Source organism: Canis lupus, chromosome 7 (assembly GCF_011100685.1).
Source record: "Canis lupus familiaris isolate Mischka breed German Shepherd chromosome 7, alternate assembly UU_Cfam_GSD_1.0, whole genome shotgun sequence".
NCBI classification, from domain to species: Eukaryota; Metazoa; Chordata; class Mammalia; order Carnivora; family Canidae; genus Canis; species Canis lupus.
The window spans coordinates 31,376,154-31,404,033 of record NC_049228.1 but is presented as its reverse complement, the minus strand read 5'-3'; the positions used below and the strand labels follow the sequence as shown (position 1 = coordinate 31,404,033).

General features: G+C 45.2%; 1 protein-coding gene across 3 annotated transcripts in view; it reads right to left on the bottom strand.

Moving 5' to 3' along the window:
* Positions 1-4,134: 4,134 nt before the first annotated feature.
* ILDR2 (immunoglobulin like domain containing receptor 2) overlaps positions 4,135-27,880 on the bottom strand; it is a 61,105-nt gene continuing 37,359 nt past the window's right edge. For all 3 annotated transcript variants that reach the window (XM_038542654.1, XM_038542656.1, XM_038542655.1), the window contains exons 5-10: positions 26,911-27,057; positions 25,634-25,810; positions 17,066-17,179; positions 13,078-13,294; positions 10,936-11,614; positions 4,135-9,657 (exon numbers count right to left, since the gene is read on the bottom strand). In XM_038542654.1, coding sequence (XP_038398582.1) covers positions 9,622-9,657; positions 10,936-11,614; positions 13,078-13,294; positions 17,066-17,179; positions 25,634-25,810; positions 26,911-27,057 — 1,370 coding nt within the window. In that variant the 3' untranslated portion in view covers positions 4,135-9,621. The remainder of the gene's footprint in view (positions 9,658-10,935; positions 11,615-13,077; positions 13,295-17,065; positions 17,180-25,633; positions 25,811-26,910; positions 27,058-27,880) is intronic.

Genomic DNA, 27,880 nt, shown 5'->3' with positions numbered 1-27,880 from the left:
TGGTAAACAGAAGTCAGCACATATATCTTTTTGGCTTTGCTCTGCTGGAGAATGAACATCTCCAGAAAAAAACAAAGTGAGCCAGGAAGAATATATTGGTGCTGGGCTGTTGCACAAGATATATAAACAAAATACAAGAACACATCTCCTGAGAGCAAGGGTTGTATTTAAAGTATTTTAATATGAGACGACAGAATCTTCTCTACTTATTTTTGAGACAGAGAGAGAGAGAAAGAGAGATTCATCTTTCTATGGCCAAAGGCCAGGCAATGGACTATTTGGTTGCACATTTCAGTGACATAATTTTTGCTTGTTAATGAGAAACTGGCTTCACTATAACTCTGTAGTATCAAAGTCTGATCTGACTTCAGAAAAGACTTGTAATTCAATGGTGTTAAAAACACACTTTAAAATAGCTTTATTTTTTTTTAATTTTTTATTTATTTATTTATGATAGGCACACAGTGAGAGAGAGAGAGAGGCAGAGACACAGGCAGAGGGAGAAGCAGGCTCCATGCACCGGGAGCCCGACGTGGGATTCGATCCCGGGTCTCCAGGACCACGCCCTGGGCCAAAGGCAGGCGCCAAACCGCTGCGCCACCCAGGGATCCTAAAATAGCTTTAAATCAAAGAAGGCAAGTGCCTCATTCCCACTTGGTCCCAAGGAAGAAACATGAGATATTCCCCACATGGGATCCACAAAAGTCTGCCCTGAAAAGATAATATGGGAAGATCTAAAACTTGAAAAACATACAGAAAAACTTATCACTTCTAAATAAATAACTCCTAATATACTTGAATTTTATTTGCCAAAAGTGAATTCATACATGACTTTTTAAGACTACACCTCATGGGTGGCTCAGCGGTTGAGGTCTGCCTTCAGCTCAGGACGTGATCCCAGAGATCCAGAATCAATTGAGCTCAATTGCATTGAGCTCCCTGCATGGACGCTGCTTCTGCCTATGTCTCTGCCTCTCTGTGTGTGTCTCTCATGAATAAATAAATAAAATCTTTAAAAAAAAGAAAAACAAAAAGTCTATACCTCATGAACAATGTGAAGAACACCTCTAATACCTTGAATCCTGGAAAGTTAGTACCAGAGGTAGTTCCTTGGATGTGTGCCACTAGATGGCGTGTCAGGCTAACCCACTGCCCTTCTCTAGAGTTGGGCTTGCCGGCTACCTCTAAGCCTCCTGCCATATTTGGTGAGTCATCTCAGACCACCTAACAAGTTTTCAGGAAATGCTTAAAACTAAATTCAGCCGAAAGTCTTTCACCTAAATGGTGTGATGAGTATTATTAGGATGTATCGTCAAGATTTTTCAGAACCTTTCTGAAACCTAGTTAAGCCTGGTTCTTTATTTCTTAAATTGAATGAATATAAAAATATGATTTTTTACATTAAACAAATGGGAATCAATAGGTGCAAACATAAAATATTTTTTCTCCACAACTGTCTAATTTTGATCCAGCCCATGGGTCTAGTTCTTCCTTGCTTCTTGAATAAAATCTGGATAATCCATAATGTTTTTGGTCACTTTTGACTGGTAAATGGACTTCAGTTTGCTTTTAACCCCCCAAATTATTAAAATAGTGACTCATTATAAAATGATCAAACTATGAACAATACGTAAAGTTAAAGCTTTTTGTTCTCTTTTATCTTAGGCTCATTTTATTTGTATTTATTTATTTTTAAAGATTTTATTTATTCATTCATGAGAGACACACAGAGAGAGGCAGAGACACAAGCAGAGGGAGAAGCAGACTCCATGCAGGGAGTCTGATGTGGGACTCGATCCCAGGACTCCGGGACCATGCCCTGAGCCAAAGGCAGATGCTTAACTGCTTAGCCATCCAGGCATCCCTCTTAGGCTCATTTTAGTCTAGAAGCTTGCTTAGAAAGAAATTCATGTACCTTCTAGGTTTATCTCACTTAGCACTTCCATTCCCTCTTCACTCAATTACTCATTTCTCTTGGACCCTCCAAAGAAGGTCCTACCGTGTATACGTAGAGTCATTATGGAGAGAAGGAAGACAGGTAAGGAGCAAGAAAGGTCTTTCTTCACTGGTATCCATACAGTATGGCATTCTACCAAACATAATTTAAAAACTACAAAATGTATAAGGAAATAAGAAACCATAAGTGAGAGTTAACAGAACTAATGAACTTCAAAAACCTATAAAGATTGCAGAAAGAATAACTGGGTATAAAGTATAAAATTAGTACACTTAACATAGTCAAAGAAATAAGAGGGAATTGTCTACAAGATTAAGGAGCAGGGGGCAGCCTGGGTGGCTCAGTGGTTTAGCACAGCCTTAAACCCAGGGCCTGATCCTGGAATACCAGGATCGAGTCCTGCGTCGGGCTCCCTGTGTGGAGCCTGCTTTTCCCTCTGCCTGTGTCTGTGCCTCTCTCTCTCTCTCTCTCTCTCTCTGTGTCTCATGAATAAATAAAATCTTAAAAAAAAAAAAGATTAAAAGATTAAGGAGCAGGACAGTATCAACAATGACCATGAAAATTTGAAAAAGAACTAAAGTGAACTTTTAGAAATGAAAAATTTTGAATTGAAATTAAAACTCAAGATTAGAGCCACTTGAAGAGAAAAATAGTGAACTAGAAGATAAACTTGACGGAATTACCCAGAATACAGCACAGAAAGACAGATGAAAAAGACAAAAGACAGATTAAGCAATATGGAGGATAGTATAAAAAGGCCTAACATACATTTAGCTGGAATCATCAAAAGAGAGCTTAAAGAGAAGACATACTTGACATATTAATAAGTAAGAGTTTACCATCATTAATGGAAAATCCAACCCACAGATTCAGGGAGCACAACAAATCCCAATCTGAATAAAAAAAGAAATCAACACCATGTTAATTAAACCAAAGAACACAAGAGACAAAAAGAAAATCTTAAAAACAGCCAGAGAAACAAGACAGATACAAAGGAAGGATAATTAGATTGGTAACTGACTTACAAGCAACAGCAAAAGTCAGAAGAGATTAGACTAATATCTTCAGTGTGCCAAAGGAAAATAACTATTAGTCTAAAGTTGCATACTCGGTAAAATTATCTTTCAAGAACAAGAATGATGTAAAGCCTTTGTTTTAGATAAACAAAAATGGACACAGCATCCTACCGGAAGACCACTACTAGAGAAAACTTCAGAAAGAAGGGAAAAGATTTCAAAAGAAGATCTGAAATGCAGAAAGAAAAGATGTGTGGAGAAAACATGTAGATATATAAATCAATATTGTATTTTTTCTAGACAATATTTTATAAAGCTGAAAAGGCAAGATAAAGTGAAAACAATGGACAAAATCAAAAGTCCAGAGGAGGTAGTCAGAGTTAAATCGCTTCGGAGTCTATCTTCAAGTGAACATTTTTAAGGTAACTACTAACAGAATTGAGTCCATATGCTTCCAGCAAGGATAGGCTTTCTATTCAACCAGAACTAAAATCTAGGACTCCCTTGGTAGGGTCTCTCTCATAAGAAAGGATTAGTATGTCCCCAAGGTAGTTATCCTTTCTTTTGCTAACAAAGATTTTTCAGATCTCTTTGGAACTTCAAATGTCCTCCCACAAATAGCTTCCTTCCTCCCCCATTTCTAGCAGGCAGATCCTTGTGCCCATCATGAAAATGAGCTAGGTACCATCACCTTGCCCACCGTCTTTCCTACTGCTCATACTCTCCTGAATGTTAGTCTGTGGAGAGCAGCGAGAATGGCACTAGAATCTATCCGGGCCATACATAGCATATGAAAGTCTGTGAAAACAGATGCCTGGGTGGCTCGGTGGTTAAGAGTCTACCTTCAGCTCAGGGCGTGATCCTGGGATCCTGGGATTGAGTCCTGTGTCAGGATCCCTGCAGGGAGCCTGCTTCTCCCTCCACCTGTGTCTCTCTTTAAATAAATAAATAAATAAAATATTATTTTAAAAAGTCTGTGAAAACGTATTTATGCTCTGTTAGTACTTGCCTCCCCTACAATCCCACTGTATTTAACCCTCTAATACAGTATTTAAAACAATCAGAGGCAGTTGTGTATGATTTTTTTTCCCCCTGCTGAGGTCATTTAATGTCAGATCAGATTAAACATAGTTGTGTTAATTAGGAGCTCTTGGTAACAAATGTAGGTGAAATGCTTTATTTAGAGTAAAACATTACAAGCAAAATCACTTTATATGTTTGACACTGAAAAAATCATGGGCAACAGTGATACAACATTTTAGTTTTGATGCCACAGACAAGGCACAAAATAACTGGGCAGGTAACTCTCAAGCAACAGATTTCTGACCCCTTGTCCTGTTTTTCCTTCTATTCCCCTCTTGTATATTCCCAAAAGGAAAATTCTCATGGGATAGTGTCTGATAGCTTTGTTAATAAGCTGGCTTTTCCTTAAAGCCAAGGTAAGAGCGAAGTTATTTGTGTCTCTCTTGGTTTTTCCGGAAGAGATGGGTCGGGTCACATGGGCTTGTGTCCAGCCCCAGGAAGAAACTCTAACAAAGCTTCTAACTGTTAGAGCTGCATCGTCTCCTTCTACATCTAGTCCCTCCTAGCTCTGCCTAAAATCCCCAAATGCAGTGGAGGTGCCAGATAGTTCACTTCTAAGCAGGTTGCCCCCAAGCCCTAGAATTCTGAGTTTAGATGAATTTGTAGTTTGGCTCAGAAGTTCCTCTTCAAGAAGGAATCTGAAGTATATTTTTGTCCAAGCCTTTTCTCCTCACAGCACAGCTAATGAAACCAGAAACCATCCTTGAGGGAAGCTGGCTCTCGTGCAGAGCCGCAGTGGAGGAGTGGGGTGGGCAGCATGAAGCAGCCCTCACTGCCAGTCTTCACAGCCTCCCCGCTGCTGGCCGCGTGTGGGTGAGCACGGGGGCCAGGACTCTGCACCAGGTGCAGACCAGTCAGATACCAGTCCTGGGGGGGGTTGCAGGATCGTCTGGGAAGAACCCTACACAGACAGAGGGAGGAGGGTGTTGGGAGGATCAAAGGCTATAATGCCTGTGAAAGTGCTCTGTAAACAGTGATATACCATAAAAATAACACAAATACATTAGTATTAAACTTATCACCCTCAGGCAGTGCCAAAACTCGGGATACTGCTTAAAACAGCACAACATTATCTCCGTTCTCACTCTGATAGTAAAACTCCTTACTTAAAGCTCCATGGATCAGCGTTCCAGGTGACTAGGAGGTAGGATCCTGGCAGGAAAAAAACAAAAAACAAAAAAACTAGGCACTCTTCCTCTAGGACTTTAAGTACCCAGGGTACTATTTTGGTGAATTTGGATCTCTACATCCTGTAAGTCAGTTTTGAACTCTAGCAAGATTCTGGCAGCATCTAATCTGATTTTATTATTCTTGCCCACCCCACTTTGGGTCTTAAGGTGGAAGGGGGAGTTGACCAGCCAGGCTGATAATTTGAATGCTTCAAAAAATGATTTGCCATTTCCCTTTTCCATTTCCTTCTATTCATGATCTAAGTTTTGCTCAGAATAACATTAAGGGAATGAGAAAATTACCTATAATTCTTGTTGTCAGATCTAAGATTGTCACAACAGATCACTATTCTAGGATTAGAAACATCTAGAACCGGCTCTTGGGGAGTGTTCCTAGTTTCCCTCTCTGCCTCACACAGTTCTCCTGCCTCTGGACGCTGGCAAGCCGATCCCCATCATCACAGCCAGACTGCTGGGGGCTTCACCACTGCCTGCCCCAAGGGAGTAAGAAGACGTCTGAACCCACCTAATCAATCTCCAAGGAAGGGCCCAACAATACATTTTCAACAGCAATCAAGTCATTTGTAGTTTAGGCAATCTGGGGAAACACTAATCCAGCAGAAAGGATCAGGCTTGAAATCTAAAAGCCTAATTAGATTTGTAACTTCACTAATGGCAATGCTGGTTTATTTCTTCACCTTTAAAGAAAAGGGGGATTGGATTACAATAGTACCTGCAACTTCAGCTTCTCTCAAACGCTCCCCAAAGTCTAGTCAGATGACCTATATGACATCTTTCAGATTATTTAGAAATACTTAGACATGTGGCTAGGTGTTTTCAGCATGGAGTGCCTCGGGCTACAGTGTCAGCCCCTTTCTACCCCCAGTCCCATGCCAGGTGCAGAAGTGAGGATCACGTGAAGCGAGATGAGACGCCCATTATCTGTGCCAGACTTTCTGTGTGTTACGGAGGGTGGCCAGTAGCACTCACGGCTGCAGAACTGAGGCCCTGGTCAAGCAGAGGCAGAGCGCCCCTGTGAACATGCTTGCATGGAACAGCTGACATGTATCATCAGGTCCATGGCAAATGTCCCCAGCTTCCTAGTGAATCTATGTATCACCTAAAGAAGCTGTTCTGCGGGATACCTCCAGCCACCTGCATCCACTTTCCCGACGACATATCCCTGACTCAGCTGTGACTCACAAGCAAACAGCAGCTCCTGCCATCATCCCACTGGGCCTTCTGCGTTGTACCCCTCTCCATCTTAATTCACCTCTTTCAATCAGATTTTTTAATACTGGTTTGCAGAACACTGAGTTTATCTTTAAAATACAATGGACTGACACACACACACACACACAACATTTAAATATCAAAATATACCCATTTAAATTTAAAAACTTTAATTCTCTGGGTTTGTTGTAATTTATCCATAGCAGTATTTCACATTATATGCATAAAACCTCCTACTTCTTTCCTGGGCATGTCTTATTTCCCCTTTTCAATTGCAGGGTCCCAATGGACAGAGATCATCTCTTACACAGGACTTATTTTGTACCCCCAATAAAGCCTAGGAAGGAAGCTAATATGTATAAGCCCTTCCTGTGTGGGAAACGCTACTCGGGGAAGAAACAAGAAGACCCACTGAGAAAAGCCACGGTGCTGAGAATGGCCAGCTTTGCCTTTGCTTGTCTAGCCAGTCTTGTCTCTATCCACATACCCAGAAACAACAGTGTTCTCTCTCCGGGGAGTGATTTATGCAGCCCTACAGAGGACAACCTGGTCCTATATCCCCAGGTTATTTCAGGAGCCTGTTATCTTCATGGTTTTGATTGCATTGTCTGTCCATCGTTTTTGCTGTCTTTGGGATTGCAGGTTTCCAATTTTAATAATTCTTTCCCATGACTCCCCTAACTTTCTCCAAAATCCTACATGCCCTCGGCTAACAAAAGCAATATGTCTGGTCTCTGCAGCTGGTGCTATGGGGCTCTTTGGTGGAGAGAAGCCTGACACAGTGCTCAGTGTGAAGAGAGAATAGCCTCTGAAGCTACCCAATATTCTCCAGAATTGCCTGAGCAAGTTAAAATCCAAAGCTGGTGACTAAGAAATGACGATGTTTAATCATCCTTTCCATCTGAACTGGGGCCCAAACAGACTAGACCTAGCTCTCAGAGGCCAGGGACACCAGCAAGTCTAAGATTCAGCACCAGGGTTATGGCTTGTGTCTTCCTGCCCTTGGAAGTGCCAGCACTGGGCTGAACTGTCCCTGGTTCCTCTTAGGCCAAAGCCACTGCAAAGTCCTTTGGTAGGCCAAGTCTCCTCCAAGCATGAGTTGATATCAACTCATCCTTCTGATCCTCACCAGCCACTTCTTTATTTCATTGCAAACGTAGGACTGTTTTAGAAGTGCCATGAAGTAAATGGATACCAGTGGAATGGTGCTCTGAGAATAGGGCCCAGCTCCAGTCAGGTGGTTCTGGAGACCAAGGAGATGTTGAACAAGAAGCCTTCATAGGTTGCCCATGGACTAAAAAATAGAAAATTGACCAGTACTGGGAGGCCAAGCATCACTGTCCTGCGTTGATTTGATCCAACCATGTGTCCCACCATAATGGTGTGGGATGAAAAGCTCTGGCAAACGTTTGCCAAAGGAAGTGGAGACTGTGATAACACCTAAGGTTAGATGGAGTCAGGGAGTAAGGGCTGAACATCCAGACAAGAAGAAACGGTCAGCTTTTCCTTGAAGAGAAACAGACATTTAAAGGGTGCACCAACTTCTCATGCCTTGAGTAGGAATCAGCAGTTTGGGCTGGGCTCAGCTAGGCAGTTCTTTTGTCAGTCTTGGCTGGGTCACGCCTGTGTTTGCAATCAGCTGAGACTTGACAGACTGTCAGGGTGTAAGGGCTATTGGGCCTTTTTTCCTCATCATGCAGTGGGGATAGCCAGAGAATTTTTCAAGTCTCTGCTTGTGTTACATTTGTTTTGGGCCACTGGTCAAATCAAATCACACAGCCAATCCCAGATTCGAGGGGTAGAGAAACAGACTGCACCTCTTGATGAGAAGGGAAGTAGTTGTGGCCATTTTTTGCAATCTATACAAATTACAAAATCCAGAGATATCTAGCTTTGGGATTTAGGTAAAATCTATCATTTTGGCAAGAGTGGGAATAGGAAGTGCTCCTCCTTCCTAAGAGCAATATCACTCATTTCCCAAAGCATCTAGAGCAGCAGCCTAGTGAGGCAGAGATACGTGCTCCACACATCTCTGGTGTCCTGGAATAACAGAGCTGGAATGGCAGAAACAACTCATGGTAAATGAAGTACTAAACCAGAGAAGACTGAGTAGAGTTTGTGGGGAACATGGCCCGCATTCAGAACATAATGAAATCATATATTCTTTTTCTCTTCTTTTTCATCATTCTTTATTTTAGGTTACTGTTTCTCCTTTTTTCCCCTTCCTCTTTGCTTTTATATGTGTATTTTAAGCTTTATTAAAAGGCACCTGATGACAATTGAATCAGAGTGCAGAGGGAGGGGGGCTCCATGGGTGGCACCAACCTGTGGAAAATCCAGGGGAAGGAAGGATGAGGAGAGCCCTTAATGTCCAAGACTCATATGTCACTGTGCACAGAGGAAAGAAAAAAAGCAGTTTGTGTTCTCAGAATGGAAAAAAAAATACCACTTATACAGCTTTTCAAAAAGGTATACTCTCAAAAAAAAAAAAAAAAAAAAAAAGTATACTCTCTTTTGTCTTGTTCCAGCCACTCAAGAACTGTCATTCAGAACAGCAAACTGAAGTCATTTCTCTGATTGTCCAGCAGGTCACTGTCACTGAACTCACCAAAGGCCTTCTGATTTGTGCGTAACAATAGTCATTGACTAGTGACTGGGAGGAAATGGGGATAAAAGGTATATTTTGCCCAAAGCTATCTTCCGTTGTCAGTACAAGGCCTTCTTCTAACAGTACTATTAAGTTCTTCTGTCTCTAAGCACAGCACAGAAGGTATAGAAGAACATACTGTAGGCAGAGGCATTTTCGAGGGATTAGCAGTCCGGAGCTAACTCCCTTTCAGAATTGGAAAAGGAATCCTGGTTCGGCTAAGGAAGAACATCAGGCAGGATGAACTCAGTGAGTGAGACACTCCATGTGTGGGAATGTTCTCACACGTAGTCATCTTCCTAAGTTTCTCATACTAGTTAGATATACACTGAGGTTTGGAATCAGCCTCCCTGAAAGGCTGCCCCCCACCCCTTGCCAAAGCAAAGATCAGCAAATCTTCCAAGGTGGTGGCCAGAGAAGGTCCCTGGCGGGCCTGCTGGCTCTTGGATCTGTGTCTTGTCCCGGTAGTCCACTTCTGATTTCTAGTCACCCAGAGAGATGTCTTGAAAACAAACATCAGACCACAAGGGACATCCTGGTTGGAAAGTCACTCTGGAAAAGAGCAGAATGGGCACAGCATTAAACTACACAATGGTTAAAGAAACCCAACATAAGAGGTGGTTCCTTGGGCAGAGTCCACAACCTGTTCAGAGTCTGGCACCCCCAGACTCGGGGCATTTTATCAAGCTTGTGGTCATTATTCCTAAGCCTCAGTTCCTGCTGAAGCCAACATACATGTGACAGAACTTAGCTCTACAGCCAGAGAATGGCTTCCCAATCCCTTAGGGCTAACCACAACGTTCATAACACACAACAGCTAGTGCAGATGGTGTGTCATCAACCCAACGGAACCACAAAGTTCACTCCTGCTCATGGTACTTCATACGTCATCTCATTTTTCTCTTTAAAGAACAACAACCAAGAAAAGTTAATTATTTTGGAGGGGTTAATAATCATGTCAAAATTTCTTTCCATTCACATTCTCTCCCCATACCTCACACTAAAGAAAATGTCCACCTTGAATTATGAAACACAAAATGGCAGAAGAGGCAGAGGACCTGGAGGAGGGAGCATGAGCACTGGGGCTTGCAGAGGGGCCCCCAGAGCACAAGGGGCAGAGGCTCTTTGGCAACCCAGAGGAGACATCTGTGACCGTCCCCCAGCCTTCCTCTGAAGTCCAGGGCTCACATTTAGGGGCTGAGGGATGGACTGGGCTGCTCTTGGCATTTACAGAGAAAGCAATAAAAACTTATGTAAGGCCAATTACAAAAAGAGGCAATTAACTGGGCAGGGACCAAAAGGTTTCCCTCACACAGAGCACAATTTTCAGTTTCCATTCAACAAAATGTCAAAGGAGGAAAGAAGTGAGCTGTCCTTCAAAAATAGCAGCAGCTACTAACCTTCTCTGGGATGTGAAGGCTTTGGGAATTTTATGCAAGTCATAAACCCTCGCGGTACGGGGTGGGGGACCTGGGAGGAATGCGCACACAGGCGCGCACAGAACACGCACACGCGTCTCCGAAGTCCACCTAAAGGATTGCCTCGAATCCCCGATGCTGCACGCTTGCAGCCGGTCTTAAGCATCTGAGACTCCACATCCACACGCCGCTTATTTCTGCTCTGGGCGAGTGTGCGGGGCCCCAGGCTTCCGGACATGAGCTGGTCCCGGGCAGGGCGCAGCAGCGCGAGGCCCCCGCAAGCCAGCCCAGCGTCCCGGCTCCCCACGGTTCCTACCGCGCCTGCGCGCTCCGTCCCGCGCCCCCGCGGCCCCCGCCCCCCCCCCGCGCCCCCCCCCCCCCCCCCCACGGGCAGCGGCGGGCCCGGCCTCACGGGCTTCTTGCTGGGCTCCTTCTTCCGCTTCTTCTCCGAGTTGCTGTGATAGGGCAGGTCGCGGCCGCGGTAGGACGGGCCCCGGCTCAGCTCGCGCTCGCTGTAGGGCGGCAGCGCGTCGTCGGCGGAGTCGTCGTCGTCGTCGTCGTCGTCGTCCTGCGGCGCGGCCGCCTTGTAGGTGGCGGGCGGCGACCAGGCGTAGTAGGAGGCGCTGCGGCGGCCGAGCTGCGCGCTCAGCCGGGACGGCGTCTCGAGGCTGCCGCCGCGGCTGGCGCCCTCGGGCCGGGCCTGGCGCTCCAGGCCGCCGGCGCGGGGCGCGTGCTCGTACTTGGGCGCGGTGCCCGGCGTGCGGCTCACCAGGCGCGGCAGCGGCGCGTCGTCGGGCCGCCGGCGCGGGGGGCTGGGGGCCCAGGCGCGGCCCGCGTCGCCCAGCGGCTCCCGGCTGCGGCTGCGGCCGTAGTAGCCCTCGGGCGAGCCGTCCTGGAAGAAGCCCCCGAGCGCGCGCGCCTCCGGGCGCTCGAAGCGGCCGCCGCCCCGCGCCTCGTGGCTGTCGCCGTCGGCCCTGCGGGAGCGCGCCCCGTACGAGTCGGCGAAGGCGGCCAGTTCGTCCATGGAGACGGCCGGCACCCCGGCGGCGAAGTTCTTCCGGGACAGCATCTCGGACTTGGAGCGCTGCTGGCTGCGGGCAGAGGGCACAGGAGCCGGCGGTCAGCGCGCCCGGGCCCGAACCTGTAACCCGGACCCGCGCACCTGCCGGGGCGGGGAGCCCGGGGGAGCCGCGCGCGCGCCCCGCGCCCCTGGCCCCGGGCTGAGCATCCTCCCGGGCCCCCGGCCCCAGGCTGAGCAGCCTCCCGGCCCCTGGCCCCTGGCCCCTGGCCCCTGGCCCCGGGCTGAGCAGCCTCCCGGCCCCTGGCCCCGGGCTGAGCAGCCTCCCGGCCCCCGGCCCCTGGCTCCAGGCTGAGCAGCCTCCTGGCTCCCAGCGCCTGGCTAATCAGGGACCCCTCTGACGCTCTCAGACACAAGAAGGAGGGCGACCGCGGCTCTCTCCTGAATTTGTGCTAAGGATCAAAACGCAGCGGTGATTTGTATGGTGCCAAAGCACACCGCGGGGCCCTCTGATCATTGTTATGGGACTTCTGGTTGACAAGCACCTGTCCCACTTCTGGCACCTTCGAAACCAGCGTGGGTGGTGTGGCTTGTGATACAAACAGTCCTGGCCCAAGGATTCCGTGTAATATCTGCTGATAGACGGAGAAGCCTTTTCCTCCCTCAGAGCCCGCGGCCAAGTTCCCTCTGCAAGTTCCCTGCAGTTGGTAAGTCTAAGAAAAAGGCAATGTCTACTGTCCTTCAAGATGAAGGACAGGTGAGTGGTAACGGTGCTATTCAGTGGGAAGCAGCCATACAAAACAAGGTGCACATCTTGGCCTCCCACGTTCACTGGCCAGGTGACTCTAGGTAAGTTCCTTCACATCTGTACATTTCAGTTTCCCCAACTTAAAACGGAGCCGTTAACAGTACCGCCTTGTACACTTATGAGAATCAAACACAGCAGTATAAGGGGTCTGGCATTTTACTTTTCACAAAGGAGCGATCAAAAATGATTGAGGGGCACCTGGGTGGCTCAGTTGGTGAAGCATCTTGCTCCCTTGGTTTTGGCCCAGGTCATCATCTCATGGGTGCTGAGATCTATCCTGATGCCAGGAGTCTGCTTAAAGATTCTCTCCCTCTGCCCCTCCCCTCACCAGTCGTTCTGCTGTGCGCACGCATGCTCTCTCTCTCAAACAAATAAATAAACCTTAAAAAAAAAAAGTGATGGAGATGATACATGGAAATTTTCAGAGGTTACAGGATAAGATTTTATGAGAAGTGCAAGGAAATGTTAATAAGGTTCCTTAAGGAGCGTAGAGTAGCCATTTCAAATGTACTTGAATGACTATTACTTCACATGGTGTCACAGGTGTTCCCTTGCTTAATCAACATGAGAAGGGGATGTTCAATACGCCAAAGAGAGGTGTGGCAGGAAAACCTGAATGGGGGACAGAGATGCTATTGGGAACTGACCGTCTCAGAGCCACCTTGCCTTCCAGCTCCCACCCCTTGCATCAAGCGCCAGAGCTGCAGCACTGGCACAGCCATCTTCACCTGTACCTGAAGCTCTCCCGATCCTCTTTGTTATATTCCATGGCTGAGGGCCCCCGGCTTGCCCCACTGCTGCCTCCCATGACACCCGACCAGTAGTCAGGATTGCTCTCCAAGTCCCCGGACACAGGGAACTGCTTGCTTCTCATCTGGTGGTAGGCCTGGCGGAAATTGCTGTCTTCCTCATGCAGAGAGCTGAGTTCAGAGATGGTGTTGTTATCTGCAGGGACAAAACCAGGCATGATAGACCTTTCTACATATCAGGATGGGAGCTCTGTTAAGGGCTGAGACCAAGGCTCTGGGGAAACACCCTCCCAAAGGCCTCAATCCTGTCCATGTTTGGTTGTAGGCCTGAACTAAGCTCAGCAGGAACTGGCTCCATCCAGAAGCCCCCTTGCTTATAGAGAAGAAGACTTCCTACATGCTCTGATCTTAGAAGAGGAAAACAATTGTTTCTGTTCCACCTAAGGCACGTTTCCAAGAAGTTGGGCTTTTTGCAGCTGGTTTCCTCCTAGGGCATCATCATCCTTGTTCCAGTGTTTTTCTTCTTCTTGTATACTTCTGTGAAAGCCATGATGATCCCGGGCATGTTGACCCAAAATGGGCAAAAAAGAGAGAGAAGCTACAGTTCACAAAATCTTCCTTGCTTTTGGCCGAATCCCAAGATGGGTCTTTGGAACCAGAATAGCCCCATGCTTCAGAGGAACCCATTCCAGCCTCCCCCAACTGTGCCCTTCAGCAAGAACATAGTCCACAGGCTCAAGAGGACTGCATACCTAGTATCCAATCATCCCCTTTCTGTATGCTCATCCAGGAATGTGGACTACCCTTCTCAATTGGTACCAAGTCCATTTCCAGGGTCTATAAAGACTTCTTTGCCTCCTCAAAGAGTAATCCAGGTGTATGTGGCCATGGGTAACTAGGACAGCTATGTTGAGGTATGAGGAAAAAAGGGAGGTTGGCTGCACTATGGCCTGTTGGCTCCACTTGTACTTTTCCTAAACAACTGTAAGGGACAGAGTGGGGGTAGGGGGTTCATAGTTTTCTCATTTCCTAAAGTGGCCTAAGTAGCATTTTGCAAAAGCACTTGTGAACAAGGCCAGAATCACAGTCTAAAAGAAAAAAAAAAAAAAAACCCAACTATTTATTTATAGAACTTTGAAATGGATTGAATTTCATTTTACTTAAAAAACACAGCTAGTGAATCTATTTGTAATGCAACTGGATCCATTTGTTTTCTAAAATCCTTTGATTAGAACTTAAAATATTATCAAAATCAATATTTACAAAGTATCAGGACTGGCTATTGAGCAAAAGGTAAGCCAACATAGGATGTGGGCAGCAAAAATATGTGTCTTGGGTTCCCCTCAACTTCTCTTTTCCTATCCCCAACAGTTCTTGGTGGAACAGAGAATTTTGCTGACTCCCACCCATAAAGAAAAGGAATGCCCTGCCCCTGCCTCCTCCCCCCTGGATAAACACAGCCTCCTTGTCCTGTTTTACCAGGTCTGGGCTTACTGCAGATTCATTTTGGTCATGTAATCAGTTGGTTTTGAATTATGATCGAATTTTTAAACCTTTTCATCCTTCTAAGGAGAATGGAGTAGTCAGTGACTATTTGAAAGGAAAATAACTCAGATACTACTGATTAATAAAATCTAGAACCTCCCTTTTCTCATGTTCCCAGAGAATTCTAATCTCCTGAGAACAGTAAAGAACTTTAAAACACATCAAACGAAACTATTGAAAAATCACATTGTGGGCTCAGAACTTTCCTTAAACTTCAGCGAATAATGGATCTTTTCCATTTCTCCACATACTGAGGGCTACCTCAGTGTCACCATTCATAGTGACGGGCTGTCTAGGTTGTATACTGCTCTAACATTTCTGCCACATTGAACTTAAACATCAACATCCCTGCTTCACAAACACCTGAAAATGTAATTCTAGGACAGAATAAGCAAACTTTTTCCATAAAGGGCCAGATGTTAAGTATTTTAGGCTTTGTAAGCCATACTGTTACAATTACTCAACTCTGTCATGGTAGTGTGAAAGCAGTCACAGACAGTATGTAAGTGAACTGGCATGGTTCTGCTCCAATACAAACTATTTCTAAAAACTGGAGGTGGAACATATTTGCCCTGGGAGCTATAGTCTGCAAGATCACTGCACCAGTTTCTGGACTAAAAATATCCCAAGAGCAACCCCCTACTTAAAAGACACAAGGAAAGTGAGGCTCTTATGGCTAGCAAATTCACAAACCTGAAATTCCCAGTTCTTACAGATTCAAAACCATGAGATCCATTTTACAATGAGATCCTCAAGACTGTCCCACATCCATGATCCACCCCAGGGTTTATTCTGCTCTTCAGAAATAGAACCTCTCAAAGCCAAGTGAACTGTATTCCTACTTCATCTCTATGCAATTATTGTCATGTCAACCTGCAGGCTCCAGGAGATCTTGGTTCTAGTTTTGGCACTGAGGTACCAGCACTGGGTACTTTCCCTCTTTGCTTCCTTTCCTCCTCTGTAAGATGAGGGAGGTGGCTTCAACCATCTCAGTCTCTTCAGCTCTAACATACTAAAGTCCTAGGAGATAGAAGGCTGTGATCTCTGAACAGGAACAGCTGCTACAGCCATGGAGCCATCCATTTGCTCAAAAATTTATTGTGTAAAGAGCCCAGGACTGGGAGTCAGACAAGCTGGATTCTAATCCTGGTCCAGTCACTTCAACCCTTTGGGTTTCTGTTTCCCCAGCTGTACACTGCGAAGATTGATCTTGGCCATCTCTAAGGTCCCCTGGGATGCTAAGATGCCATTACCTTAGGACCAACCAGTCCCTGGAGACCACTGTAATCCAGTTGGCCAGGAGACATCACCTTAGTCAGGATCGATCCTTTACTTTTAACCTCAGTTTTTAACTCTTTCTCGGAGCTGAGAGATCCACAGATTTCCTCCCCAGGTCCCTTCTCCTTGGTCGCCGTTTCTGTCCCCTTACAGGGCTCCATGACAACACATTACAACTAACTCGTCAAGTGCAGTGACATCTGCATTCCTGACATTCCAATCTGGAGATGGTCTTTTTATAGTCGGGGCGGTGGGAGGATGCAGCGATGGATGCGGCTCAGACAGGATGAATTTAGCATTGCAAACTGGGAGGAATATGTTGTCCTTAATCTGAATAAAGCGCCTCTAGTCTGGGACTGTTTCCCCAACAATTCCACCAAGTCTCTCCTTGCTTCCAAGGCAAGCAGGGTTCAAAGAGAGAGACACAGTGACCTCACTGCCATGCCTGCCAGCACCGCCCAATAATTAGCCCGTCCAGGTCAGACCTGCCCTGTGCTCTCTCTCATCATACATGGTAATTTGGAATCCACCCCCAAATAATCAGCTGTGCCAGCTGCAGGGTGTCCAAAGGCTGTGGGTGAGTTAAGGTTGGGGCCTTGCCACTTACAAACTCAGTAATTTAAAAGTCCTTTTGACAAAAGGGGCACCTCTTTGCTAGCCCATCAATCTCTGCTGCTGGGAATCTCAGAGGAACACAGGCTTCTTCTTTGTAGATTCATTTGGCCAACTTATTCTTCTACTTCATCTAGGCCTCCATGTAGCAAGTCGGCAGCTGGACCGTTCAAGGGTAGGAGTTTTCATGTTGGAAAAAACTCACCTTTTTAGTCACTATTTTGAGTATATTTTAAAGAGAGTAGTAGGGAAAGACTCTCTGAATAAAACTTTTCCAACCCCAGGATTGCATAGGCCCAGCAATGCTGACTGCTCCACAGAGAGAGAAACAACATAAACCAAGGTGGTCCACCAGAGGCCCTGTTTCTCCTTTCTGTGGACTTAGAGCTACTTTCTTCAGGATATCACCAGCATCCCTGCTAGTTCAAAGTCCTGGGAGCTCGGGGCTGCCCAAGTTTGCTAACCCTCAAATCCCCTTTAGCTGTGAACTCCTGCATGATGCACAGATCACAAAGAAGTAACTGATGCTCACATCTGCCTCTCATCCTTCTGGCTGGATCAAACTGAGCCAGCTCCTTCTCGACGTAGTACAGGACCTTCATGGAGTCTCTCTCTTTGTCAGCTTGAATCCGGTAACCTTTGCGAACTGTTGAGAAAGGGCAGGAGAGGGAGCTGAAAAAAGCAGGAGAGGGCCTCCACTTACTTTACCAAGTAAAACACTTGGCTCCTGCTTATAACAATTCTTTTTGAAATCACCAGAAATAATCATTTACGTTTATACTTAATTGGAACCATACCTGAGATCCCTTTTATCAGATGGTGCCCCTGGAATGGAGGAACAGCAGGTAAACAACAAAATTCTATTACAGTATAGTTTGGGTCATTTTTTACCTTCTGCTTCCTACCCTCTGACCTCCTGTAGCTCCACGTAAAGCTCAGAGATGTATACTTACACTAAAAAAAGACAATTTTCTAGACCGAGGACACAGATCACTCTATACCATCTGAGGATCACATCTTTACTTGGTGGGAGCACATGTAAATAAAACAGACACCCAAACATCAGGGACCTTGATGAAGGTAGCCTAAAAGCCTCTAGTTTCATGGGAGACGATGTAAAAACTCCGTAACAGGGTGGTGCATAAGAGCCAACATGATTGACAATAAGACACATTAGTGCAAAATATGTGGATTGCTAATTATGGTTCCATTTTATTTCTTCGACATTTTCCTTTTAGGAGAGGGAATACCATACTCTAGACATGATTAATTCAACCTGCTGCTATGTGGTTACAAGCAGGTGTTGTTTGGGGGGCTTAATAAAAACATTAATTTTTATTAATTTTGTTAATAAAAAACAAAGCGTGAGAGATATACCACCTCCAGTGTTCCCATCACTCATAGTCTCAGGAGCAAAGCCTGTTTAAGCCCCACATCACTTAGTATCAGTCAAGTCCAATACCAGCCTCAAGGGTGATCAGACACAGGCAAGTGTCATCTTTACAAATAAGAGAAACAAGAGAGAGAAAGAACGAATGGAACGGGAACAGGACCACAGTGGTGAGAGACAACACTCATTGGGTACTGTAAATGTGCTAGGTACTGTGCTAAATGCTTTACGTGGACATTTGTTCCTCAAAAGCCCTACTGAAGTTAGTATTAGCCTCATTTTATGGTTGTGAAAACTTTGGCTCACAGAGGTTTCATAACCTGCTCAAGAATAACTGGCAGCACTGGGGCTAGAACTATGTACCTTGATAGAAACCTCTCTGGAGCCCAGAAGTAGAGGTAGTAAGGAGAGACAGAAGAGGAAGACAAGGAAGCCCAGAGTAGGAAACGCTCGTAGGTGTGCCACGGCTGGTATGATCAGTCCTATCTTCGGGCCAGTCAGGACTATACAATGGGATGGAAGCAAGTAACCCAAATCCCAACATTCTGTTTCCAAAGCAGGGCAAATACCAAAGATACCACACAACTGCATGTGCCTCCAGAGGACATTCTGCTTTCTGCTTTCTAGTCATGTTACCTTGACTGTGGACAGAGCACATGGGAGATTAAAATAGAGTATCCCACAGCACTCTGATCACAGCCCTGGCACTGAAGACTAAAAGAACATCCCCACACCCATTTGCAGGTGCACTGATTTTTCTGTATGAGCACATTCTGAGTTGTTCATATTCACCTCAAATTGTGGAATTACTTAAAAAAAATTAATGAATCTCAGCACACGCTTTTAATCTCAGCACACCTTCTCCTGGGGGGGTTAGAGCCCATAATCCTTATGCTGAAGCAATTATTAATAGGAATTATTTTATTTATCAAGCTACACACTCTTCCATCTCTGCAGAGGCGTTTACAGAGTTGTACAGACAGTTCAATTAAAATGCAATTATCCCACAGAACCGCTATGTCTGTTCTGAGGCAGTTATGTCTGATGGATGAAACACAGGGCTAGGAAGTAAGGGATCAGGATTTGTAGGCATGTTGCTGGTTTATTGAGGGACCTCAAATAAATGATGACCTATCAAGGATCCAGTTTTCATGTCTATAAAATGCAACTAATACTTCCCAGCCTTTGTCTTCATAAAAAAGAGAAGACAAATATAGAGAAAAATTTAAAAAGAAAAAAAAGAAGACGACAAAGACCAAATCAATAGATTACTCTGAGTTCTTTATAATTATTAGGGGCAGCTCAAATGGCAACACATCCAGAAAGCTTTCTCTGATTCTCATAGCTAGAAAGTTCTATATCTTCTCTCTCTCTCTCCACCTCATTTCTCTCTTATAAATCATTTACTTTGAACTTTCACTACGACTTTCAATATATGCTACTTTGTTCTAAATTATTTGTATAAATGTCCAATCTTCCCAGAGATACTTGAAGGAAAAGAATTCTTTTTTTTTTTTTTTGAAAAGAATTCTTATTCTAAATCAGTGCAAAGCCAAGGACACTGCTTAGTAGGCACTTAATAGATGTTTGTTTGAGATGAACTGGTGCCAGTCTGGGGATGGTGGTGGAGTTAATGACTTTTTTTGAAAGCAGTATTTTTAGTAGAGTTTCCCCCTCTAGACTGTAAACTTCCTGAGGATAAGGACCAGTTCTCTTTGTCTCTGCATCCCCACCACTTAGCACAGAGCCTAGCACACTGTAGACACTCAAAACATGTGTGTTTGTATGAATGGATGAATGAATGAATGAATGAATGAATGAACAGAAACTAGGAATAGAAACCACATTACAAGGGACTACAAAGTAAGGCAGAAGCAGCCATGTGGTTGGTTTGTTGGAGAGTTTTGACCAGGAAGGGAAGAACTTGAATGGTAGCTTGAGGGAGCAGCAAGTTTTCAGCAAGTTTTGTTGTTATTGTTGATGGTGATTATTTTTAAAATGCTAGGATAAAACTAGCATTTTATAGGCATTAGGGAAAGGGCCTACTCTACCCTACTTATGGCTTTATCTAGGTGCTTTTAATATGTGAAGCACTGTTATGGTACACGTTCAGTCATTCTGAGATAAAGTGGAGGTGGGGGGTGTTCCTTCATGGAACAATGTACTGGCCATCCCCTGGTGGTGAGAGATGGTGGCCACTCTGAGCAACAGCTGGAAACCTCTCAGTTAATTGCAACTTGCACTAGAGCACAGACTGTTTTCTGTGTCGTTATAACAAATTACAGTCCTGATTATGAGACAGATTTGATTACGTATGCACAGGTTATCATGTCCCTGAAAAATTACAGTAACTATTTCCAGCTTCAAAATGAAGATGGTAGGTTTACCTTTCAATACTGGTATTATAAAGGGACTCCACCAGAATAGATATTTTCAGCCTTGACTTCTCAGTCACCCCAGCTAATATCTCCATAAATCTATGTCCCTCTAATTTGCCAAGAAGTATTGATATTTAGACTTTAAAGGGATCATCCACTTGGTTTCAGTAGCTAAAAAAACTAGGCAATTCTCCCAGTAAAAGATGTTGGCTTTTGTTTTGCTTTGTTTTGTTTTAATCTGTAATTTGTCTGGAGATCAGAGAACTCTGATGTATGGTGATATTTTAATAAGATGTGTCCTAGACTATGGGCCAAAGTCCAGCACTTTTTTAGAAAATGACTTCTCCCCGCAGGGATGTTTCAGTTTAGGTTGGATGGATGATTTATTTATCTTTTTCAAGTTCTGTCTGGTCCAAGTCCTTTGGTTGGTGTGGCTCTTCATACTTGAGCTCCTCTAATTTATTAGCCTTGCCAACCTTGGTTTTAGTGAAGAGGGAATATTGGGATATTCATTCTGATGCCAAACTGTAACTTCAAAAATTCCTATTGTTAAGGCAGTTGAGTTGATACTTTTGACCCAGTTAACTGAAAATTAACTATTTTTCAGCTAATTTCTCCTTTACAGCTAAAACTAACTTATAAACTTGCAAAAGAAGTCTCTAAGGCAGATACCCATGGATATAGCCTTGTTTTTCCTGTCCTATCTTAATGAGCTAAGTAAGGCTGTTTATGGATGATGGAACAGCTGCCAGATTCCACCCCCAGGGTGATAGCAGCTCAGTTGTGGGAGAAGTGATGCTTAAAATTTGCATATTCTCTGTATACATACAGTAGGCATATATATAGACACACATCCTTATTAGTTTTGAAAATGACATTTCAAAACCCTACTTGCCTACTCAATTCTTTTGTAAGAAGGATGAGTGGGGGCCAGGTAGATGTGAAAATGAATTAGAGCAAAGCAAGAGAAGCTGTAGGAAGCCAAGGTAGGAGACAGTTGCATTAATTAAGGAAGGAGATGATGGTAGCAAGGACTAGGATGGTACAATACCGAGATGGAGGAAAAGTAAACTGATTCAAGGTTATTTTGAGGTATAATCTGAAGGATTTGGTGATGAACCAAATGAGGGAAATGAGGAAGAGATAAGGATGAGGTCCTTGCTTCTGGTCTGGGCTGCTAGGTGGACAATGGTGCCATCCACTGAGATAAGAATTGTAGACGTTGGTTTGAAGTTGAAAAACAGCAGATTAATTCAATTTCCTAGAGTTTAAGCTTGAAATGCCTGTGGGATGTACAGAAGGCAATCTGATATATCGGACTGAGGAGCAGAGGAGGGGTTGGAGACTGGGAGTCATGAGCATGGAGAAGATGAGAAAATGACTGAAGCCACAGAAGTAGGTAAGATTTCCCAGAGAGAGGACCTTAGCCAAAACAGGAACCCCAACATCTGGAGTGTGTCAGAGGAAGGGCAGCCAGCATATAGTGAAATAGGTAGGGAAAATTGCTAAGTAAAGTGTTGAGGAAGGCAAAGAAAGAAGAGTGCAGGAGAGGTGGTAAATGCTTTTGAGAAGTCAAGGGGCTTGAGAATTGAGATGTAGCCATTAGATTTAGCACTAAGGCAATCTTCACAAGCACTGGTTTTTGGAGTAGTGAAAGCTACAGCAAGATGGAAGTAAGGAATTGGTAAAAAGCAGAGGAAATAGAGACATGAAATATTCAAAATGTTGAAGGAGTTTGGCTGTGAAGAGGAGAAAACAGACAGGCAACTAACATCAGAGGACTATGGGGTTTTTGCAAATTATTATATTTTAATGGGAGAGATGTAAGCATGGTTTGAATGCTGAGAGGAAGGAGTCACTAGAGAAGAAAAGGCTGGCGATGACAGGGAAGATTGGATAGACTGTGGATTCTCAATAAAAAGGGAATCTTGACAAAGCTGAAGAGGCTGCATCCAGGGGAGGATAGGACGAGATAGTCTTCTTCTATTGGAACAGAGATCTCAAATGAAGAATGGGAGAAGGAATCAGAATGCCTCTTCTTGTCTCTCACATTTGGTAACCCTGCCTTTTCAACTACCCAGAGGGTTCAAAACGGCATGTGTACAAATGTAATCTTAAATAAGTCACTGTTGCTAGATGATTACCCTAAAATTGAAGTAGCATATAAATATAAAATAGGACAAATTTACATATTTATTAATCAGCATTTCTTAACATCTCTAACATTCTTTTTAAAAGAAGCTACATGCAACATTGGCTTAAGCCACCTTTGCCTTAAAGGACAAATAGCCAAATGCCATCATTAAGTCTAGCCATGGGACCTTGAGTTCAGAAATGTGTCCACTGGAGGATCATGGAGAACTCCATCCTGACTCTGTGAACCAGATAATGACACCCAGGGCCCGACTAGCTGTGGCCAACATCAGCTGTGCATTCTTCCCTTTTCCCTTGCTAATAGAATGCTGATTTTATTCATTTCTAAGGTGAATAGTGTTCTGAGCTCAGAGATGAGTCTTGATTAATTCAAGCCAATCTGGTAGAGAAATGGGCACAGGACATGGTTCTTACCAATGAAACTGCAAGGAGAAGTCTGTTAGAAGGGGCAGGGGCTTCTGGAAGAGGTTTCCTCACTCTTGAGAAAAGCAACACAAGGAAGAAGCATATCTTTTTCCATCTCTAAGCGCATTTAGTACCTGAAACTATGGGAGTCATGATAGGATCATGAGGAGAGCCAGCCCGGAAGGACAGAGCAAAAGATGGAAAGAACTAAGTCCTACACTGGTACCATCTGAACCAATCAATTAACCAACCCCAGAGCCATCTTTCCTTGGGATTTCTTGCTATGTGAAATAATAAATGTTCCTATTTTTCAAGTCACTTCTTTTGTTTTTAAAAAAGATTTATTTATGGGGTCCCTGGGTGGCGCAGCGGTTTAGCGCCTGCCTTCAGCCCAGGGCGCGATCCTGGAGTCCTGGGATCGAGTCCCACATCAGGCTCCCTGCATGGAGCCTGCTTCTCCCTCTGCCTGTGTCTGTCTGTCTCTCTCTCTCTCTCTCTCTCTGTGTCTCTCATGAATGAATAAATACAATCTTAAAAAAAAAAACAAAAGAAAAAATTAAAAAAAAAAAAGATTTATTTATTTATTTTGAGAGAGAGAGAGAGCAGGGCAGAGGGGCAGAGGCAGAGAGGGAAAGAGAATCTCAAGCAGACTCTCCCCACCCTGCTGAGGGCAGAGCCTGACACGGGGCTCGATCTCACCACCCTAAGATCATGACCTGAGCCAAAATCAAGAGTTGGATGCACAACTGACTGAGCTACCCAGGCACTCCCAAGCCACTTTTTTTTCTTTTTAAAGATTTTATTTATTTATTCATAGAGACAGAGAGAGAGAGAGAGAGAGAGAGGGGCAGAGACACAGGCAGAGGGAGAAGCAGGCTCCCCGCAGGGAGCCAGACGTGGGACTCGATCCCAGGTCTCCAGGATCACACCCCGGGCTGCAGGCGGCACTAAACCGCTGCGCCACTGGGGCTGCCCCCAAGCCACTTCTAATTACAGTTGGTTAGTATGGCAGGATGGGGCCAAAATGATTGAACTGCAACAAGCAGGAACTAGAAAAAGGTTTAAATCAGTAGAGAGGAAGTACTTATCATCCTATGAATAAGAATTATTAAGAATTATTTCATTATGAGAATCCATTTCTTAAAAAGTAAGAAGGAACGGGTTCTGGTGGGAAGGAAGGATAAAAAGACTGGAAAAAAGGGGAAGCTGCAAATAAAATATGAGACAAGTTCCATTAATGTCCCTTGGCCCACTCCATCCTTGGAGAAATATACAGTATTGTCTTTATCTCTCTAATTCCCTGTATGTCCTTGATCATTAACTTTTACTTCTCAGTCTGTGACTCATTCCCAGGCTCAAACGTCAGAATTCTACTAATAGTTCCAGGGAGAGAAAAAACCTCACAAATACCAATTACCACTGAGGATATCCACTCCTTCCACGGTCAAGCACTGACAGTTCAATCGTGGGCCAGATACTCTTCCCTTCTCCCACCACAGGAAGCCAGGATACCTCCAGGGGAGAAATGTCTGTTTTACCAACCCTACTGGCTCATCCACACCTAGGGATTTAAAAATCACCTCCTGCATATACTTCACACACATCTAACCTTTACTACCCTGTTCAAATGCCTCCAGGGAAGCTAATTTTAATGCCCCTCCACCCCTCTACTCCTCTGCCCCTGCCAATAACCATGAATTCATCATTCCCTAAATAACATGGCTAATCCCCATCCAAATAAACCCTTCTTACCAATTACTTAATTCTATGATGTGCATCACTGGGCAACTTGGGCTCTTCCTGAAGCCTCCCTTTCCTTCATTCCCTAAAGTCACAATTTTGAAGTATCTCTCAGATTTACCTAATCATTTCAATTCCCATGGCCTCTATCATGACCCAAGTGCTCTCATCCCCCCTTAATGGCTTCAATCACATCTCAGCTTGGGATCTCTGATCCCACTCTCTTCCATTACCACTCACCTTGGCAGCATGTCACCTCTTCAAGAACTCAGGAACCTTCCTGCAATGGCTCCCGCTCACTTATGGCACCAAACCCTGGGCTCTCCTGGATGGGTTTCAAGGCCTTCTCTAATCTGGATGAGGCTCCACCAAAGCCCTCCACTTTCTTCCAGTCAGCCACGTTGGAGACTGTCAAACACACACACACCCTGTTCTTCCAGCTTCAGGCTTCCACAGTGTGTCCATCCTGGGGGGTAATCAGCACCTCCCTCTCTGCTCTCCTAGTCCTTTGTCTCTTCTAAGGCCCAGCTCAATTTCACCACTTCCCTGAACACTCTGTAACGCTCCGGCTCTTTCTCCTTTGAACTCCTAGCACCATACTCTTTGCAGTATCTAACTGTCCTGATAAAAGTACATTCTCCCTCCCTGGATGGACCCTACTGCTTTCTGCAGAAACCCCATCCTATACATCTTAATGTCCCTTACAGTACCTGTTACACTCCTGAACACTAGGTGGGGAGGAGATAACTATTTATTAATTGGATGATCAACATTCAAGGTGTACCTTGCCTCTTTTCCTTATCATTTTAGTTATTGAGGAGCCTGGGAAGAAAGCAAAGACAGCTACACCCTGCAGTCCTTTGGAAAGCCTGCACTCCAGATGACATCTGATACAGCTGGAGGGATCCCATTTCTGGAATGGAGATCATTGTTTTCCAAAGAAGAATCACGGAGCTGATGGTTCTTATCAGTAAGGAACCAGAGCAGAAGCCAGAGAGGAGCATGGGGCAGGGCAGTCTGGAACTACATTTACCACTGTGGCTTCCTCCAGTGGAGTCACTTGGTGCCAGGGGAGGTGGATGCGGCTTGTCCATCAGCATGCCAGATGAGGGGGCTCCTCCCAAGGGGACAGAGGGGATGGAGTAAGGGCCGGGGACACCGGAGACAGAGGGAGGGTACCCGGCCTTTGCTGCTTTCCCTGCTTCATACACTGTGGAGGGAGATGAAGAGCAAAAGAGATTATATTATCATCCCACCCTCCACAACCCTCACACCAAAACTGCCTGAGGATTCGCTCAAGGGAGCTCCCGGGTGTGTCCCTGTGTGTACGTGTGCTCTCCTAGACCTGAATTGATTCATCAGAACCATTCTACCCCACTTCCTTGGACTCCTCCAGCTCCACCAAAAGTGAATGACATAAGGAATTACAGTGTTTAGTACCTGGCAACTGAGTAATTAAGCAGTACTAGGAGCTGTCACAGCAGCCTCCCAGTGACAGCCACAGCCCACTCAACCACACTGTCTGCAGGCCGCCTCAGTCCCTCTGGAGGAAGCCTAGCACTGGGCCACCCAGGGCTGCTTCCAGGAGGATCCTGAACCCTTTTAGAGAGGGAGGGCAGGCAATGAGCTTGCACTTGGCTCTGCTCTGTGATCTCAAAAGCAGAGCAAATAATCTGACTCTTCCTGGAAACTGCTTTATTCCTAAAGACATTAAAGATACATGTATGTCTTTCCCTTGAGGATGTATTTGGTTTCTGGCAGGGGTGCCCAACACAGTGTCTACATGGGCTTGGCCATTAAGATACAATTGTGAATTCTCAAATGAGGACTAGTCCCTTCGTGGACTATTGTGTCATGGAAATAAATAAAACTCATCTGTGGCTGGATGGTATGCAAAAGCTGCAGTTTGCACATTCTGCTTGTAAAAAGAAGAGTTCTCTGCATATGAGAGGCATGACCAGAGAAGGTTTCCTCTAGCCTAAATGCCTGAAGAGAGGGCAAAAGCCTTACTCACAACCTGACCATCTGGAACCTGCCCTTCCTTTCATCAGTAGTGCCAATGACAAATGCAAATGCATGGGTGATTGGTGTGGATAAAGAGTATGGAGAAGTGCATGCAGGTGAGAAGTCAAACAAGAATGGCCATCTCAGGAAGCCAGGAGCTCCCCAGCAGAGGAGTGAACCTGGAACAACCAACTTTTAAGGTGGAAGGAAAGGAGGTGGAGAAGGAATCAGGGCACACAGCTGTCTGATGGAGAGGTGACATCTCTTCTGATCACTCCTTGTCTCCCCACTGTTCACTTTACTCACAGGCCTGAGGGCAGCAGCAGGAATCTGGACAACATGGGCACCGGATGTAGCAACAGCAGCTGTGAGGGCAGCACTGGCACCAGCAGATTCCCACCAGGACGAAGAAGAGGAAGACTCCCAGGATCACCAGGCCAACAAACACCCACTCTGGAAGGACGCACAGAGAAACCCACACTGGAGGTGGCCCACTGTTGGGACACACACACTTTCATCACTGTCTCCTGTGAGAGGAGTGGGTGAGAGGGACCTGGGGAAGTAAGCATCTCATGACAAGGCATGGAGCCCTCACACTCAGGAGGAACTCTGAGAATGAGATGTATTGACTTTACAGGGTAGGGATATGGAGAAGGCAGAAGAAGGTTACCTAGGTCATACTGAACACATGTAATGACCAGCACAAAGTGACGGGGGACTTTTGGGACCCCCACCTGAGAAGAGGGTTTACCATATCAACTGTAGTGTCAGGACAAGTATGGACAAGAGCAGAAAGACTCCTGGCTGGGGAGAGGAGGAATCTTGCTTGCTGAGCTATGACGTGGTGGGTTCTGTGAATATGTTCCTTTTGTGGTCAAGTTATTCTTACCTACAAAAATATAAGTCCTGAGAAAAAATTCTCTATGTCTCTGTGATCTTATTTAGGTGGTCTAGGTCCCTTATGTATTCATCTATTTTCCCTGTTGAGCACCCCCATAACACCTGTACTCAGCATCAGGGCTGAGACCAAAACCTTTTGCTTATACCTGTGTAACAAACCATGGCTAGAGAAAACTAGAGACAAAGACTCAGGTAGAGAATATGCTGTCCCCATGCCCCAAGAATGGCTTGGTTTGATTGTACTCGGGCTAACCACGCTAAGTAGCCAGCAGAGCCCCAGCTAAAATGGTGCAGGGCTTTGATGACTATATTGGCTGTTTGTTAACTTCTGCTATTGTCACACCTCTACCAGGGGCTGAACACAAATTCTAGCTCA